Genomic DNA, 19,110 nt, shown 5'->3' on the forward strand with positions numbered 1-19,110 from the left:
TCTTTTTCCCATTTTTAAGGAGTAAGAATTCTAGACTGACGAAGCCTATGCACTAAGTGCCAGAGCTAAAAAAGATTTATCCCTGGGTGTATACATATATATGTAAATGAATTGTAGAGGTAGGCCTCATACACATCCTGTCAGCGTTTTCAGTTGACAGGCAGATGCACCTCTTAGTTATTATTCCCCCAGCAGCACAAAAAACCTGATCTGACAAAATGCTAACGGCAGGGCAGGCCAGCATCTCCAAGGCGTAGAGGGACATGCAAAGTGTCCAGCTTGGATAACCATTAGTTGTTCAGCACAGAGAAATCAAGGAAGACACTGGTATGGTACTCCTTCACCATCTTCCTTGTAGCTTGGGTTGAGAAGGGTGAACAATCAGTAATCAGTGTTTGCCAATATGTGTATAATGTGAGGGTCACAGGAAAGGCAAAGGGACATAAAGTCAGCCATGTGTGCCAGACTTGCAACAGGCAAGACTTCCATGTCTGCATAAGGAGGATGATTCTCCATCTCCTCCCCCTCTCCTCCACCACCTCTTCAGCCCATCCACGTTGAACAGTCTGGATGAAGCTGGTGTGGATACTACCCTCTGTAGGGCAGGGATCAATCTCCACTTCCTTCTCCTCCTCAGCCCCTTACTCCTCATTATCACCCAATCTGTGCTGAGAAGATGAGATGAGGCTGGGTGGATAGTATCACCTTGGACACTTTCTTCCTCCATCGCCACCTGGTCCATACGCAAAGCTTCCTCTTTAATTGAGAGCAGAAGAGCTTTTGAGTAGACAGAGAAACAAGATGGTTACACTGATTATGTCGTCATCGCTGTTGACCATCATGGTTAGTTCCTTAAAGTTCTGTAGAACCTAACAGATGTCAGACATCCAAGCCCACTCATTGGTTGTTAATTGCGAAGGCCTGACCTGAATACCGATGGGCATGTTGTATCTGGTATTCAACTAATGTGCTCCGCTGCTCACAAAACCTTGCCAAAATATGTAATCTGGAGTTTCAGCGCTTGGTCACGTCGCACAGAAGTCAGGGAGCCAGTATTAGAAAACGTTGCCACTGCACTGCCACAGCGGCGGCAGTTGCAGCTATCTTGTGGAAATGGGCACGCAAGCAGCATACCTTCACAAGCAGCTCAGACTAATCTGGGTAGGTTTTTAGAAATCGCTGAATGACTAAGTTAAGCATGTTGACCAAACATAGTATTTGTGTGTGAGGACACAGCATTGTATCTTATCTTAATTAACCAGACATCTATTTTCAGCAAGCCAAGAAGAATAGACTGTTATCTGTATGTTGACTTTTGAATTTATGCATTTTTTCTTCAGTTGGTCCCGAGTCTGAAATGTTGACTCTTTTTTCATGCATGCTCACTGAACAATGATGTTTGTCCAGGCCAGCTAGTTTGTTGACTTTCAAAATAGAGGAAAAAGTATGCAAATAAATTGCATAATCAAACAATGCGAGTTTGTCTTATTGCCATTCTTCCCCTTTACCTGTGAATACTGGATGAAGACATACTTACTATAAAAAGAAGTTATATGCTTCTATAAAATGAATCAGATATTCAGCCAAGACATCCCGACATCCGAAGAATGAGACCCTCTTCAGGACAGCAGCCAAAACATCATGGCTCCATCACGAGGGACACAGATTTATCATTCTACATGATGCCAGCTTAGGGGACCTTGGACCTGGCTGGAAGAATATAGATTTGCTCCATTTACTGTCGCAAATTCACTGATACGTTTGGAGATAGCAAGGATTGGGAGCTGCTGGTCGCCTAGCTCCAAGGAGATGTTTGAAGAAGCCAGGTTGGGAGCTTCTGGTCAACTGGCCTTGTTCCTCAATGGATTTTCATTTTCCTAAGCTTGTGGTTACCTCCTCCCTGTCTGTGCCACAGATGGGGTAGTCGGCCCTGGAAGCTGAAGCCAGGATTTGACTCTTCAGTCAACTGGCTTTGTACCTGAATGAACTGACATCTTCCTAAGCTTGTCGTTAGCTACTCTATGTGCTTGCTACAGGTGGGGTAGTCGGCCCTGGAAGCTTTAAAGTAACAGCTTTTCTTATCCTGGTGAGTCAGTGGAAGGGTGAGACTCTGTACTGTGCACCCTGTTGGGGTATTTTGCTGTGACTGTTCTCTGTGTTATCTGCCTGTATTGTGGTACAATAAAGCATCGCCACTCTGTTTTACCCTAACTCTTTGTTGTCTGAGGAGCGTTATGCCCATGTTAAAAGGAGATCTTGGTATGGCACAGGTTGCAAATGACCAGTTTTTTTATTGTCCACACTTTCTTTAAAGGGACTCTGTCACCTGAATTTGGCGGGACTGGTTTTGGGTCATATGGGCGGAGTTTTCAGGTGTTTGATTCACCCTTTCCTTACCCGCTGGCTGCATGCTGGCTGCAATATTGGATTGAAGTTCATTCTCTGTCCTCCATAGTACACGCCTGCGCAAAGCAATCTTGCCTTGTGCAGTCGTGTACTATGGAGGACAGAGAATGAACTTCAATCCAATATTGCAGCCTGCATGCAGCCAGCAGGTAAGGAAAGGGTGAATCAAACACCTGAAAACTCCGCCCATATGACCCAAAACCAGTCCCGCCAAATTCAGGTGACAGGTTCCCTTTAAAAAGTGCCAGACTAGGGAAAACCTAAACCTTGGCCTGAGAACTTGACAAGTGTGGGTGCTCTGTGGAACAGTTGACAACCTCCTCTCTCTGGGCACCCCTCTGCCTCTTCATGCCTGTTGAGGTGCTGCAGATCCCCTCCCTCTGCTTTGCTGGCCTTGCGCTGCATGACACCTTCCCAGGTTAGGTCAGTGACTTCGTCATTCACCACCTCATCTTCCACTTCCCCACTCAGGGTCTCCTGACTTGACTTAACAACATCACTTGGCTGCAGAAGCTTTTTTTGTCTCTTTCTTCAGTATGTTCGGTATTCATTATGCTAACTAGGGGCCAGGTCAGTGAGGGTTCAGTGACCTGTCAGCAGTCTGCATTATGAATATCTAATCAGAGCACCACATACATCAACCACGCCTTAGGGCATGAGAATCTCATTAGAACAAAACTGAAAATAAAGATTAAAAACAACCACAAGATGGATTTAATCAACCAAGGTATCATTTTATTCAGTATAACAGCGCTGAACCTGACAGTGTATGTAGGTTACTGTGCACAATCCTGCTGACAGGTTCCCTTTGAGGAGCACTAAGTAGTGAGTAGAATCATCAATAATGCCAATCCTTCTATTGGTCCTGACATTAATATGAATGTTGGGTGTCTTCTGGTTACAAGGATAGGTCATCAATTGGATAGTCATGCACATAGTCATGAAAACCAGGGATTCAAGCTTCAGGAGGCTAATTTGCATATTCCAGGTGCCTTCTGGGAGAAGCGAAGTCTCCCTAAGCTAGAAGATCGTTGGGTACAGCCGGGACCAGCTGCTTCGAAAGCATCACCAAACCAGGAATTCAAGCTTCAGGAGGCTAATTTGCATATTCCAGGTGCCTTCTGGGAGAAGCGAAGTCTCCCTAAGCTAGAAGATCGTTGGGTACAGCCGGGACCAGCTGCTTCGAAAGCATCACCAAACCAGGGATTCAAGCTTCAGGAGGCTAATTTGCATATTCCAGGTGCCTTCTGGGAGAAGCAAAGTCTCCCTAAGCTAGAAGATCGTTGGGTACAGCCGGGACCAGCTGCTTCGAAAGCATCACCGAACCAGGGATTCAAGCTTCAGGAGGCTAATTTGCATATTCCAGGTGCCTTCTGGGAGAAGCGAAGTCTCCCTAAGCTAGAAGATCGTTGGGTACAGCCGGGACCAGCTGCTTCGAAAGCATCACCGAACCAGGGATTCAAGCTTCAGGAGGCTAATTTGCATATTCCAGGTGCCTTCTGGGAGAAGCGAAGTCTCCCTAAGCTAGAAGATCGTTGGGTACAGCCGGGACCAGCTGCTTCGAAAGCATCACCAAACCAGGGATTCAAGCTTCAGGAGGCTAATTTGCATATTCCAGGTGCCTTCTGGGAGAAGCGAAGTCTCCCTAAGCTAGAAGATCGTTGGGTACAGCCGGGACCAGCTGCTTCGAAAGCATCACCAAACCAGGGATTCAAGCTTCAGGAGGCTAATTTGCATATTCCAGGTGCCTTCTGGGAGAAGCGAAGTCTCCCTAAGCTAGAAGATCGTTGGGTACAGCCGGGACCAGCTGCTTCGAAAGCATCACCAAACCAGGGATTCAAGCTTCAGGAGGCTAATTTGCATATTCCAGGTGCCTTCTGGGAGAAGCGAAGTCTCCCTAAGCTAGAAGATCGTTGGGTACAGCCGGGACCAGCTGCTTCGAAAGCATCACCAAACCAGGGATTCAAGCTTCAGGAGGCTAATTTGCATATTCCAGGTGCCTTCTGGGAGAAGCGAAGTCTCCCTAAGCTAGAAGATCGTTGGGTACAGCCGGGACCAGCTGCTTCGAAAGCATCACCGAACCAGGGATTCAAGCTTCAGGAGGCTAATTTGCATATTCCAGGTGCCTTCTGGGAGAAGCGAAGTCTCCCTAAGCTAGAAGATCGTTGGGTACAGCCGGGACCAGCTGCTTCGAAAGCATCACCGAACCAGGGATTCAAGCTTCAGGAGGCTAATTTGCATATTCCAGGTGCCTTCTGGGAGAAGCGAAGTCTCCCTAAGCTAGAAGATCGTTGGGTACAGCCGGGACCAGCTGCTTCGAAAGCATCACCAAACCAGGGATTCAAGCTTCAGGAGGCTAATTTGCATATTCCAGGTGCCTTCTGGGAGAAGCGAAGTCTCCCTAAGCTAGAAGATCGTTGGGTACAGCCGGGACCAGCTGCTTCGAAAGCATCACCAAACCAGGGATTCAAGCTTCAGGAGGCTAATTTGCATATTCCAGGTGCCTTCTGGGAGAAGCGAAGTCTCCCTAAGCTAGAAGATCGTTGGGTACAGCCGGGACCAGCTGCTTCGAAAGCATCACCAAACCAGGGATTCAAGCTTCAGGAGGCTAATTTGCATATTCCAGGTGCCTTCTGGGAGAAGCGAAGTCTCCCTAAGCTAGAAGATCGTTGGGTACAGCCGGGACCAGCTGCTTCGAAAGCATCACCGAACCAGGGATTCAAGCTTCAGGAGGCTAATTTGCATATTCCAGGTGCCTTCTGGGAGAAGCGAAGTCTCCCTAAGCTAGAAGATCGTTGGGTACAGCCGGGACCAGCTGCTTCGAAAGCATCACCGAACCAGGGATTCAAGCTTCAGGAGGCTAATTTGCATATTCCAGGTGCCTTCTGGGAGAAGCGAAGTCTCCCTAAGCTAGAAGATCGTTGGGTACAGCCGGGACCAGCTGCTTCGAAAGCATCACCGAACCAGGGATTCAAGCTTCAGGAGGCTAATTTGCATATTCCAGGTGCCTTCTGGGAGAAGCGAAGTCTCCCTAAGCTAGAAGATCGTTGGGTACAGCCGGGACCAGCTGCTTCGAAAGCATCACCGAACCAGGGATTCAAGCTTCAGGAGGCTAATTTGCATATTCCAGGTGCCTTCTGGGAGAAGCGAAGTCTCCCTAAGCTAGAAGATCGTTGGGTACAGCCGGGACCAGCTGCTTCGAAAGCATCACCGAACCAGGGATTCAAGCTTCAGGAGGCTAATTTGCATATTCCAGGTGCCTTCTGGGAGAAGCGAAGTCTCCCTAAGCTAGAAGATCGTTGGGTACAGCCGGGACCAGCTGCTTCGAAAGCATCACCGAACCAGGGATTCAAGCTTCAGGAGGCTAATTTGCATATTCCAGGTGCCTTCTGGGAGAAGCGAAGTCTCCCTAAGCTAGAAGATCGTTGGGTACAGCCGGGACCAGCTGCTTCGAAAGCATCACCGAACCAGGGATTCAAGCTTCAGGAGGCTAATTTGCATATTCCAGGTGCCTTCTGGGAGAAGCGAAGTCTCCCTAAGCTAGAAGATCGTTGGGTACAGCCGGGACCAGCTGCTTCGAAAGCATCACCGAACCAGGGATTCAAGCTTCAGGAGGCTAATTTGCATATTCCAGGTGCCTTCTGGGAGAAGCGAAGTCTCCCTAAGCTAGAAGATCGTTGGGTACAGCCGGGACCAGCTGCTTCGAAAGCATCACCAAACCAGGGATTCAAGCTTCAGGAGGCTAATTTGCATATTCCAGGTGCCTTCTGGGAGAAGCGAAGTCTCCCTAAGCTAGAAGATCGTTGGGTACAGCCGGGACCAGCTGCTTCGAAAGCATCACCAAACCAGGGATTCAAGCTTCAGGAGGCTAATTTGCATATTCCAGGTGCCTTCTGGGAGAAGCGAAGTCTCCCTAAGCTAGAAGATCGTTGGGTACAGCCGGGACCAGCTGCTTCGAAAGCATCACCAAACCAGGGATTCAAGCTTCAGGAGGCTAATTTGCATATTCCAGGTGCCTTCTGGGAGAAGCGAAGTCTCCCTAAGCTAGAAGATCGTTGGGTACAGCCGGGACCAGCTGCTTCGAAAGCATCACCAAACCAGGGATTCAAGCTTCAGGAATTTTTGCCTGTAGGACATTATTGCAATAGAGCTTGGCTGAGTAGATTACACAAGAAGGAAAACACACAGCAAGTCAGCAGGATCTAGGAGCAACATGGCAGATGTGACAACCTACATGGTGAGCTGCAGCATGTGCTACATGTTCACAGATCGACCAGAAGAAGAATCCAATTTCACCTGTCAGAAGTGTAGACTAGTGGCCCTTTTAGAAGAAAAGGTGCGGGGTCTGGAAGAAAGAATAGCAACTTTGAAACTCATCAAAGAGAATGAAGACTTTCTAGACAGAACAGAAGCATCTCTACTGGTCACAGAAGGTGCAAAAAGTGTCAGAGAACCTCCAAAAGCAGATGAGTGGAAGCATGTGACCAAAAGAAGCAAGAAGACCATGGAGAAATCACCAACCACACAACTGAAGAACCGATATCAAATCTTTGTAGAGGATGAAGATGGCACACCCAAGAATGAAGCAATACCAGCAAGCAAAAAAGAAAAGGGCACACAGCAACAAGTGACAGCAAAAAGTACAGCCAAGAAGCAACGAAGAGTGGTGGTGGTGGGAGACTCACTACTGAGAGGCACAGAAGCAGCCATCTGCAGACCGGACATAACTGCAAGAGAAGTATGCTGCCTTCCAGGTGCGATGATCAAGGATGTGACCGATAGGATACCAAAGCTCTTCAGCTCCAAGGACGTCCACCCATTTCTTCTGATACATGTTGGCACCAATGACACGGCAAGGAAGGACCTACCGACAATCTGCAAGGACTTTGAAGAGTTGGGGAAGAAAGTAAAGGAACTGGATGCACAGGTAGTTTTTTCTTCTATCCTTCCAGTAGACGGGCATGGCACCAGGAGATGGAACAGGATCCTTGATGCAAACAACTGGCTAAGACGATGGTGCAGACAACAAGGATTCGGATTCCTGGACCACGGTGTGAATTACTTGTACGATGGATTCCTCGCCAGAGACTGACTACACCTCAACAAACCTGGGAAACACACATTCGCCAGAAGACTCGCTACACTCATCAGGAGGGCGTTAAACCAGAAGAAGAGGGGACGGGAAGAAAAACATTAGACTCGAACAAAGACGACCCAGGAAAACATACTCAGAAGGGAGGTAAGAACATTTCTAAAACAATCCACAGTGAGGAGATTGGAACAAAACAAAATCCTCTGAACTGCATGCTCGCAAACGCCAGAAGCCTGACAAACAAGATGGAAGAACTAGAAGCAGAAATATCTACAGGTAACTTTGACATAGTGGGAATAACCGAGACATGGTTAGATGAAAGCTATGACTGGGCAGTTAACTTACAGGGTTACAGTCTGTTTAGAAAGGATCGTAAAAATCGGAGAGGAGGAGGGGTTTGTCTCTATGTAAAGTCTTGTCTAAAGTCCACTTTAAGGGAGGATATTAGCGAAGGAAATGAGGATGTCGAGTCCATATGGGTCGAAATTCATGGAGGGAAAAATGGTAACAAAATTCTCATTGGGGTCTGTTACAAACCCCCAAATATAACAGAAACCATGGAAAGTCTACTTCTAAAGCAGATAGATGAAGCTGCAACCCATAATGAGGTCCTGGTTATGGGGGACTTTAACTACCCGGATATTAACTGGGAAACAGAAACCTGTGAAACCCATAAAGGCAACAGGTTTCTGCTAATAACCAAGAAAAATTATCTTTCACAATTGGTGCAGAATCCAACCAGAGGAGCAGCACTTTTAGACCTAATACTATCTAATAGACCTGACAGAATAACAAATCTGCAGGTGGTTGGGCATTTAGGAAATAGCGACCACAATATTGTGCAGTTTCACCTGTCTTTCACTATGGGGACTTGTCAGGGAGTCACAAAAACATTGAACTTTAGGAAGGCAAAGTTTGAACAGCTTAGAGATGCCCTTAATCTGGTAGACTGGGACAATATCCTCAGAAATGAGAATACAGATAATAAATGGGAAATGTTTAAGAACATCCTAAATAGGCAGTGTAAGCGGTTTATACCTTGTGGGAATAAAAGGACTAGAAATAGGAAAAACCCAATGTGGCTAACTAAAGAAGTAAGACAGGCAATTAACAGTAAAAAGAAAGCATTTGCACTACTAAAGCAGGATGGCACCATTGAAGCTCTAAAAAACTATAGGGAGAAAAATACTTTATCTAAAAAACTAATTAAAGCTGCCAAAAAGGAAACAGAGAAGCACATTGCTAAGGAGAGTAAAACTAATCCCAAACTGTTCTTCAACTATATCAATAGTAAAAGAATAAAAACTGAAAATGTAGGCCCCTTAAAAAATAGTGAGGAAAGAATGGTTGTAGATGACGAGGAAAAAGCTAACATATTAAACACCTTCTTCTCCACGGTATTCACGGTGGAAAATGAAATGCTAGGTGAAATCCCAAGAAACAATGAAAACCCTATATTAAGGGTCGCCAATCTAACCCAAGAAGAGGTGCGAAACCGGCTAAATAAGATTAAAATAGATAAATCTCCGGGTCCGGATGGCATACACCCACGAGTACTAAGAGAACTAAGTAATGTAATAGATAAACCATTATTTCTTATTTTTAGGGACTCTATAGCGACAGGGTCTGTTCCGCAGGACTGGCGCATAGCAAATGTGGTGCCAATATTCAAAAAGGGCTCTAAAAGTGAACCTGGAAATTATAGGCCAGTAAGTCTAACCTCTATTGTTGGTAAAATATTTGAAGGGTTTCTGAGGGATGTTATTCTGGATTATCTCAATGAGAATAACTGTTTAACTCCATATCAGCATGGGTTTATGAGAAATCGCTCCTGTCAAACCAATCTAATCAGTTTTTATGAAGAGGTAAGCTATAGGCTGGACCACGGTGAGTCATTGGACGTGGTATATCTCGATTTTTCCAAAGCGTTTGATACCGTGCCGCACAAGATGTTGGTACACAAAATGAGAATGCTTGGTCTGGGGGAAAATGTGTGTAAATGGGTTAGTAACTGGCTTAGTGATAGAAAGCAGAGGGTGGTTATAAATGGTATAGTCTCTAACTGGGTCGCTGTGACCAGTGGGGTACCGCAGGGGTCGGTATTGGGACCTGTTCTCTTTAACATATTCATTAATGATCTGGTAGAAGGTTTACACAGTAAAATATCGATATTTGCAGATGATACAAAACTATGTAAAGCAGTTAATACAAGAGAAGATAGTATTCTGCTACAGATGGATCTGGATAAGTTGGAAACTTGGGCTGAAAGGTGGCAGATGAGGTTTAACAATGATAAATGTAAGGTTATACACATGGGAAGAGGGAATCAATATCACCATTACACACTGAACGGGAAACCACTGGGTAAATCTGACAGGGAGAAGGACTTGGGGATCCTAGTTAATGATAAACTTACATGGAGCAGCCAGTGCCAGGCAGCAGCTGCCAAGGCAAACAGGATCATGGGGTGCATTAAAAGAGGTCTGGATACACATGATGAGAGCATTATACTGCCTCTGTACAAATCCCTAGTTAGACCGCACATGGAGTACTGTGTCCAGTTTTGGGCACCGGTGCTCAGGAAGGATATAATGGAACTAGAGAGAGTACAAAGGAGGGCAACAAAATTAATAAAGGGGATGGGAGAACTACAATACCCAGATAGATTAGCGAAATTAGGATTATTTAGTCTAGAAAAAAGACGACTGAGGGGCGATCTAATAACCATGTATAAGTATATAAGGGGACAATACAAATATCTCGCTGAGGATCTGTTTATACCAAGGAAGGTGACGGGCACAAGGGGGCATTCTTTGCGTCTGGAGGAGAGAAGGTTTTTCCACCAACATAGAAGAGGATTCTTTACTGTTAGGGCAGTGAGAATCTGGAATTGCTTGCCTGAGGAGGTGGTGATGGCGAACTCAGTCGAGGGGTTCAAGAGAGGCCTGGATGTCTTCCTGGAGCAGAACAATATTGTATCATACAATTATTAGGTTCTGTAGAAGGACGTAGATCTGGGTATTTATTATAATGGAATATAGGCTGAACTGGATGGACAAATGTCTTTTTTCGGCCTTACTAACTATGTTACTATGTTACTATGTAACACTGGTTTTCCCAATAGAACAACTCTGTGCATGAACTCAATCAGTTAATTTGCACATCACCGTGAAGAAGGCACCCTTCAATTCAATCCTATAGTAATATCACATTTCTCCTTCGCACTTATAAGAAAACTTAGAAAAGTTTGTCTAGTTGGGGCAAGTTCTTTATGAAAAAATATATAGTTAAAGAGATTGGTAATTGATTAAGAAGAGCTCAAGTATCATGAATTTATAAACGTATACTATGTAGTATAGCTCTCTCCTATCTCCTCCACTGATCTTAAATCTTAGTTATTCTGCTTCTTGCCTATCTGTGTTATCTGAGGAAAAAACAGTGAAACATAAAATCTTGTTTAGCACAACAGGTTTTGTACTTACTAGCAAAGAATAAATGCAACCAAAGTGTTCATTAATAGTTTAAATATTCACTATAAAACTTATGAGTTCTAAAACTTTTCATTTATCTCCTTTTTCTAAGGAACATGCATTTGCGGTGAATGTACATGTCATGATGTTGACCCAACAGGTGACTGGGGAGATATTCATGGTGAGACCTGTGAATGTGATGAAAGGAACTGTAAGGCAGTCTATGACCGATATTCTGATGACTTCTGCTCAGGTAAGAACTGTCTATGACATTTCACTTTCAAACCAGCATTAGTGCTATAGTGGTACTTGAGAGAATGAATGTACTAGTGCACTACTCTGAGAGAAAAGTCTTGTATTTTTCTTGTCCGAGAAGAGTTTTTCCCCTCTACACACATGGTAAAGGATTGGAGAGCAGAAGCTAACATTAATGAAAATATATATATAAGAAGGCACTGATAACAGAGTGGCAGCTCTTTGTGTTATACTGCTGATGTCATTGGTCACCCGCATCACATAAGTAGAGCCGTGCAATTACAGGAGCCCATTATTAAAGGAATGTCATTTACTATATCTATTAATAGGTGTTCAGAAGCCCTCCAGATATAATTTAATCTTGTGAACAGGAAATACCATGTTAAGTAATTCTTTTAATATTTTAATAATTTCATTTCCGGTAATATGTCAATAATATTGAGTAAATGCTTTATGCACATGATTGATTAATTTTTTCATTTCGCCACTATAGACCTGTACACAATCACTCAATCTTAACCCTGGATGGCAAAGGTTTTTGTTATGCATGCATCATATCGTCGCTCTTCCCAATTTCTATATTGAAAATATGCTGCCATATATTGTTTCTTAATATAATGCTATAATTGGAAGTAACTGAAAAAGATAATCTTGCTTTTTTGTTATTGCAGTGTAAACTATATTGACAAGTTGAGATGTATCAGAGTGTAGTGATAATTAATAGTCTGTGGCACTCTATTTGGTTGGTGTCTCTTTGGTAGCTTGGGTACAGTTGTACATGGCTGAGAATGGGCTTCCAAAGATCCAATTGGACCTACTTTGTGATTCCTAATTTTGCCACCCAGATCAGAAAAGCCTGGTGTTTTTATATCCACACTCTTTCCATAACCTTTGGGACAATTGTCATCCACTTTTTTTGCCAGCAATGTAGCCCCTCTTGTGAGGGTAAAGTTCTGGAAGGGGTTGTACCCTCTTCCTGCTGGTGGACTTTTTACTCTGGTTTAAAAGTCAGGAATTTATATTGTATCTTCAAAACTCCACTGATATAGATTGCATTGTTTATATTTCTGTTGGCATGTTCATACTGACCTTTGTGAGAATCCCAGACCCAAATATTTACATGTCCAGAGTAGAATAGTTAGAACTATAACTTTAACTTTTTCAGTATATGACTTATGTATCATAAAAAACCTTTGGTAGATTTACTTGTAGCATACAAAAGGTTAATAAACCTGAATATCTAATGGGAACCTATGATGTTCCCAAACTCTATAAAGCTTCAGATATTGGGTTGATAGCGATCGGAAGCTGTGCTGTCGCTTTACTGAAAGCCTGGCACCCAGGAGGAAATTAACTTTGCAGCTGCCATGGCTTCAATCATCCCTATGTACTGAGCAGAGGCTGCAACCACCCCCATCTGCAGGTAAATAGCATTTTTGACTTGACAGGTTCCCTTTAGAAAAAGAAAAGTGAGGTTTTGTCTTTCTTAGGAGAAAATCTACTGTACGTGTGTGTGCAGAATTGTTGGTCATCTACTAGTGTGCAAAATTGTTATGTAAGTAAATAAAATACATATGTTTCCAATCAAAATTATTTATATTCATCTGTTAAAGTGAGAATAATAACCAAACATCTCAAAATGTAGAAAACTAAATTTCAAACATTTAAAAAAAATATCAGTGACCAAATTCTCTTATTTGAAGGCATCTTAAGTCCTCATATACAGGTGCTTCACACAAAATTAGAATATCATCAAAAAGTAAATTTATTTTAGTTCTTAAAAAAAAGTGGAACTCTTATTATATAGAGTCATTACAAACAGTGATCTATTTTAATTGTTTATTTCTGTTATGTTGCTGATTCTGGCTTACAGCCAATGAAACCCCAAAAGTCATTATCTCTGTAAATTAGAATAATTAACAAAACACACCTGAAAAGGCTTCCTAAGCATTTAAATAGGTTAGTCTGTTTCTGTAGGCTCCACTGCTGACTTGACAGATGTCCAGAAGGCACTCATTGATAACACTCCACAAGGAGGGTAAGCCACAAAAGGTTATTGCTAAAGAAGCTGGCTGTTCACAGACAACTTAGTTGTCTGTGACCCACACCTATTTCAGATAGAAATATTGAATATTCAAGGATAGGGAAATCCCCCCCTCCAAGGAATGTTGAATATAAGAGTGGAATGCACCAGTACTGTTACTTTGATGGATTAGCTATGGAAGCTCTTAAGGCTCAAAATGCTAGGCAAAGTGTTGTTCGTTTAACGCATTGAGTATCACAACATAATGTTTATTATAAAAATATATCATACATCGACTTTACATGCTACACCCACTAAATTCAAATAGAATTCTACATTATTAAGATCAACTAGACCAAATAATTTGAATTATAAATATAGTATAGTTTTGCATGTACAGTAGTGTGATGGTGTAAGGTGCCTAGGGCGGTAGTCATGAAAGAGGGCTGAATTTCCATGCCCTGGCTTCCCACCAATAAAACATGTCCTAGTTCACATGTGCTGTGTGTGTAGTGCAGAACACTCATGATTCAGCTGGAGGCCTCCTCTGTCTCCAGGTTTCCCACTCCAGTAATGGCTGCACATAAATCAGGGGACATCTGCTTCTTATCAACCAGTACAACTTTACTTAACAGTCTGAGTTCAATTGATGACAAAGCACAGTATCTTTACTTTTGGATATGGGACGGTTCCCCACTCCATCTTAAAACAACCATAACTACAGTAAACCTAGGCACTAGAATAAATACACAAAACACACTACTTTAGTTGTCAAACTGGCCAAAGCTTTATTTAAATCATAAGATTAAAACAACCACAGTAGGAGTCAGGTGAAGTGCTTGTACATTGGGATTCACAAGTACTGTGATACCCCCAGCTGTCTGACATATTTCACCAGGACAGACAGCCATAAAAGGGCGGCACACCCTGGCTTGCCATTCAAGCATAGCAAGTAAACTTTCAGGGCACCAGTGACCCTATTATTCTCACTCCTGTGCTTAACCACTGTGCCCGCCCCTGATTGATGTTACCATTACAACATCCTTGAGGCTGGCCACCAAAGCCGAGCCTGTTCACCACCATGAGGTTTCTACCTCCTCTATTAGTTAAAATGAGTCCACCATAACTTGTCCGCAACTTCTACCTGACTCCTAAACTGCCACCAAGATGCCAGTTGACACCTTAAATGGACTCGACCGCCATCAACCATGCCTAATAAAGCCATCAACCATTTCTACATGTTATGGAAAGACTGTGCCTACAAGTAACACAATTCCAGAGCGCCGACAGAATAATTTTATCAATGCAACTCTACCAAATTATGATCGATAATGCTGTAACTAAAGCAAAAATAATAGTCTTTAAACATCCTGCAATGAGAATCCCATCATGGGGAATGTGAAAAGTTCACCATAATGTAGGTGGTAGCCACAGTCTGAATATCTGTATAATGACATCTGTCATGCCTCAAAAACTATTATGCTGCATGTATCATAGCCAGCTCTAATAATTCACCAATTCACAGTTTTTGGTTCTAGAAATCACCATCACCACTATATACAGTAGCTGTGCTGTGCAGTAATCATTTCTTAAACCCACTTACTACTACTACCGGAAAAGTGATGAATATATATAAAGAGAAAGATACTATAAATAACAAGTGATTAAAAGCTATACACAATATAACATCAACATTAAAAACGACCCTTAAATAACTTTTAAAACATTTGAACATAGTAAGTGAAATAAACCTATAGCAGAAAATGTAGGAATGCATTATAAATAACTGTAATAATTGTAATAATTGTAATAATTGTTGATTGTTTTTAATGCACTTGATGATAACCTCTGTTAACCACTCTAACTGGGTCAAAAGCATCGAGGAAAGCATATTGCCCTTCACGTTGATGCACTTAATTACTTTACCCTTAGTCACTCCCCACTGACTCAAGACACACAGATTAGATATACTGTTCTTCAGTTTAATGCTTTGTTCAGAAGACAACCTTAAAAGAATCAAGAGGTGGTCAATATAAACAGTCAAAATCCACGCCTCAGCATTGTCAAGTCACATGAACGAAAGAGAGGGTCCTTGAAGAGACAGATTGTATTGAATGGCATGCTTTTTTTTTTCTTTTTCCCCTCCAGTCGCTGTTACTAGTTCAGAGGAGTCAATTGGATAAAATAGGCCACAGCAGCCCTGTTTATTAACGTATTTACATTACAAAAATTGAACATATTGCAAATACCGAATGGGGTCGGGGTCTGTAGAAGCCATTCACCAACTTTTATTGTGCCATCAGCCACACCTTAGGCCCTCAACCGCATCACACCAGTTTGAGGACCCTCATGCTTTTGCCCTCAACCGCACCAAACCGGTTCGAGGACCCTACTGAATGGAGCCACCTATTAAATTGTCCAGCTGAGACCTCAGCCCAATAGGGACCCCTTGCAAAAAGAGGGGAGGGATAAGTAACTGCCCCACCACATTGGGCCCCTTTGCTACCATTACCTGTATCTCCACAGACCTGTTAGGCATGCAAAATATGATTGCCATTACCCCCGGGACTTTACCCTAACAGAGTCTTATAGGCCATAAATGCTTCTGGAGACCAGGGGGCCCTACCATTATGGTCACCCTGGATAAATAGGCCACAGCAGCCCTGTTAATTAACATATTTACAAATTAACATATCAATATAACATTGACAAATAAGGAACGGGGTCTATGGAAGCTGTGCACCAGGTTTTTTGCACCATAAGCCACACCTTAGGCCCTCAACCGCACCACATCGGTTCGAGGATCCTCCTGCTTATGCCCTCAACCGCACCACACATGTTTGGGGACCCTACTGAATGGTGCCACCAATTAAATTGTCCCACTGAGACCTCAGCCCAGTAGGGACCCCTTTTATTTAAATTATACTCTTACCACCAATTGAAGCAAAAGAGGGGAGGGGTAGGTAACCACCCCACCAAACAGGCCCCCTGCTCCCCCCTCTACTACCATCTCCTAGCTCTCCACAGATCCATTCCTGCCCCACCTGAGATGGTTGCCCCTCCACTGAATAACATTAAATAACATGAACTTGAATCTGAAAAAAGGAGGGGGGAATTGAAGGTTCAACCATTTTGAAAAACTGCAACAAAACAGCTCCACCATGCCACACCCAGCTGCACCGCAACTGGCCCAGGGGGACCCAGCTGACTGTTGCCTATACCAAAAATGTCCCGCTGAGACCTCTCTCAGTAGTGTTTTAAATTTTTTAACAACAAACAGCTCCAGCATGCCACCCCCAGCCATACTGCAACTGGCCCAGGGGGACCCAGCAGACTGTTGCCCATACCAAAAAAAATTGTCCCATTGATACCTCTTTTAGTATGGACCCGTTTTCAATTTTAAGACCAAACAGCTCCACCATGCCACTCCCAGCCGCACCGCAACCACCTCAGGGGACCCAGCAGGCTGTTGCCAAAAACAAATAACTGCTTTAATTCAGTTCCTGAAATGTATATAAGTGAGAATGAAACACCATGTATGTACATATAAGTTATATTTTACAACCAAGGTATATAACAGGTTAATCTCCCATCATAAGGTCAGGTATAGTCAGTGATGGGCAATGTTATGTTATATGCTGCAACAATAAATGAGGAGAAGCCGCCTGCTCCTCTACAACAGTTACAGACAGACACGGCTCTCAAATAATCAGCTGCACATAAATAGTAAGAAATATAATATGTAGGTCTAGTATAAGCTGCCTGCAGCCATAGGTGTGGGTGTAGCAGACTGCAAGTTCTGTATCCCAATCAGTCGCGCAATGTACATACAATAGACGAGAGACAGAGCTGAAAACTGGGCCCATGTTATGTCCTAGGGAGCAAGGGGCAGCTTCATACTAGGAGTGCTCACTCAATGCCTCGCCATGTGCTGCGTTAATAGTGTCCACTCACTGCCCCACCATGTACGGAGTTATTAGTGTCCACTCACCGCCCTGCCATGTGCTGAGTTATTAGTGTCCACTCACCACCCCGCCATGTGCTGTGTTATTAGTACCCCACTCACCACCCTGCCCTGTGCTGAGTTGCTCCCCAAATATTTATTTTTTATATGATGAAACATATATATATATATATATATATATATATATATATATATATATATATATATATATATATTAAAGCTCCAGGTAATCCACTCAGGCCTGTGCCATCCACCATCTTAGGTAATATAAAATAAGAACTTGGTGGGTATACACCGATCCTGTAAAATATGAGGGGGACAATATACAGAAACAGGATGGATATATCAGGCAAGACAGCGTGCCACATAAGAGGGCTAAAAGCTGCCATAACTACAGAAAGAAAGAACTAAGCTGGAAGTCAGGTCCAGATTATATGTGCAGCAAGGAAAAAACCTGCATACACAGGATCTTTATACACAGCATGATCTGTATATAGCAGAGTGAGGAGTGATAACATGTACCCCATGTCTGTATCCATGATAAGTATACAGCACATTTGGACGGAACCATTACACAGATACCACATATATAGTGAAAGCAACCTGGTTGCACTGAATCTTACACACAAGATGATCAGCATATAGCAAAGATGAGGTCTAGTGATGAGAGAACATGCTCGTCACTACTCGTTACTCGCCCAAGTATCGCTATGCTTGGCTACTAGGCGAGCAGCGAGCATTTCCGGGATTATTCGACGGTAACTGCAATCTCCACCCAGCAGTTTTGGCGGACTTTAGAGACCCAATCACGGTGCAGGGATTGTCTGCCAGGCCATGAAACGCCGCAGACATCTTTGTTGTGGTCGTGCAGTGATTGGCTGGGCCGCACAGCATCATCCTGTGTATAAGAGACCTGGCGCCGCCCTGCTCGCCGCATTCTGTTCCTGTTTCAGCCAGAGTAGGGAGAGCTGCTGCCGAGATAGGGCCAGAATCGTGGTTTTAGAGTTAGTGTAGGTCTGCAACTTTTACATCCACCTAAACTCCTCATAAACCAAAAGTACTTTTTAGGGCTAATTCGTGGGTCCCAATATTGCAGCGCTAGGTAGGCAGGGCACAGCATATCCACATCAGTGCAAGGCCGGCAGGCACTGTATGTGCGTCCATTAGTTCCACTGCATCCTTCCCAAAGCTCCATAACTGCCTGCTGCTGCTGCAGCTTATTTACTGCCTATATACCTTTTTTTTTTTCCAAAAATCCCCCCCCCAAAAAAAATATACAGTCTGTTCTGTCAGACTGAGGCCTGTTGAAAAATTATAGTTTGTCAGGCATATGTAGCATAGTTGTGTGTGGGTAGCCCCTTTTTTATTATTTTTTTGGTGTTTTAAATTCATCGAAAAAGGCCTCATATATCTGCGTCCTCCAAGTTTGGTCATTGGAGGCCGTGTGTACTTTTTTTGGCTGTCTGATAGTCAAATTCTATGCAGCACTATTTCGCATTAAAAAAAATTGAAAGGCCACAGTTTTGCCAGTGTGGTATTTCTGTTACAGCCATCATATATCTCTGCTCCAAGTATGGGTATTGGAGGTCGGTGTACTTATTTTTTGGCTGTGCGATACTCAAATTCTATACAGTGCTATTTAGCCTAAAAAAATTTGAAAGGCCACTGATTTTCCAGTGTGGTATTTCTGTTACAGCCGTCATATATCTCTGTGCTCCAAGTTTGGGCATTGGAGGCCGGTGTACTTATTTTTTGGCAGTGTGATACTCAAATTCTATACAGCGCTATTTAGACTAAAAAAAATTGAAAGGCCACAGATTTGCCAGTGTGATATTTCTGTTACAGCCATCCTATATCTCTGTGCTCAATTTTTGGGCATTGGGGCCGGTGTACTTATTTT

General features: G+C 43.3%; 1 protein-coding gene across 1 annotated transcript in view; it reads left to right on the forward strand.

The window, feature by feature from the left end:
* The window catches only part of ITGBL1 (integrin subunit beta like 1), an 829,798-nt gene that overhangs the window by 338,256 nt on the left and 472,432 nt on the right, over positions 1-19,110 (forward strand). Inside the window, exon 6 of the mRNA XM_069757981.1 lies at positions 11,081-11,221. Coding sequence (XP_069614082.1) covers positions 11,081-11,221 — 141 coding nt within the window. The remainder of the gene's footprint in view (positions 1-11,080; positions 11,222-19,110) is intronic.

This window comes from Ranitomeya imitator, chromosome 3 (assembly GCF_032444005.1).
Source record: "Ranitomeya imitator isolate aRanImi1 chromosome 3, aRanImi1.pri, whole genome shotgun sequence".
NCBI classification, from domain to species: Eukaryota; Metazoa; Chordata; class Amphibia; order Anura; family Dendrobatidae; genus Ranitomeya; species Ranitomeya imitator.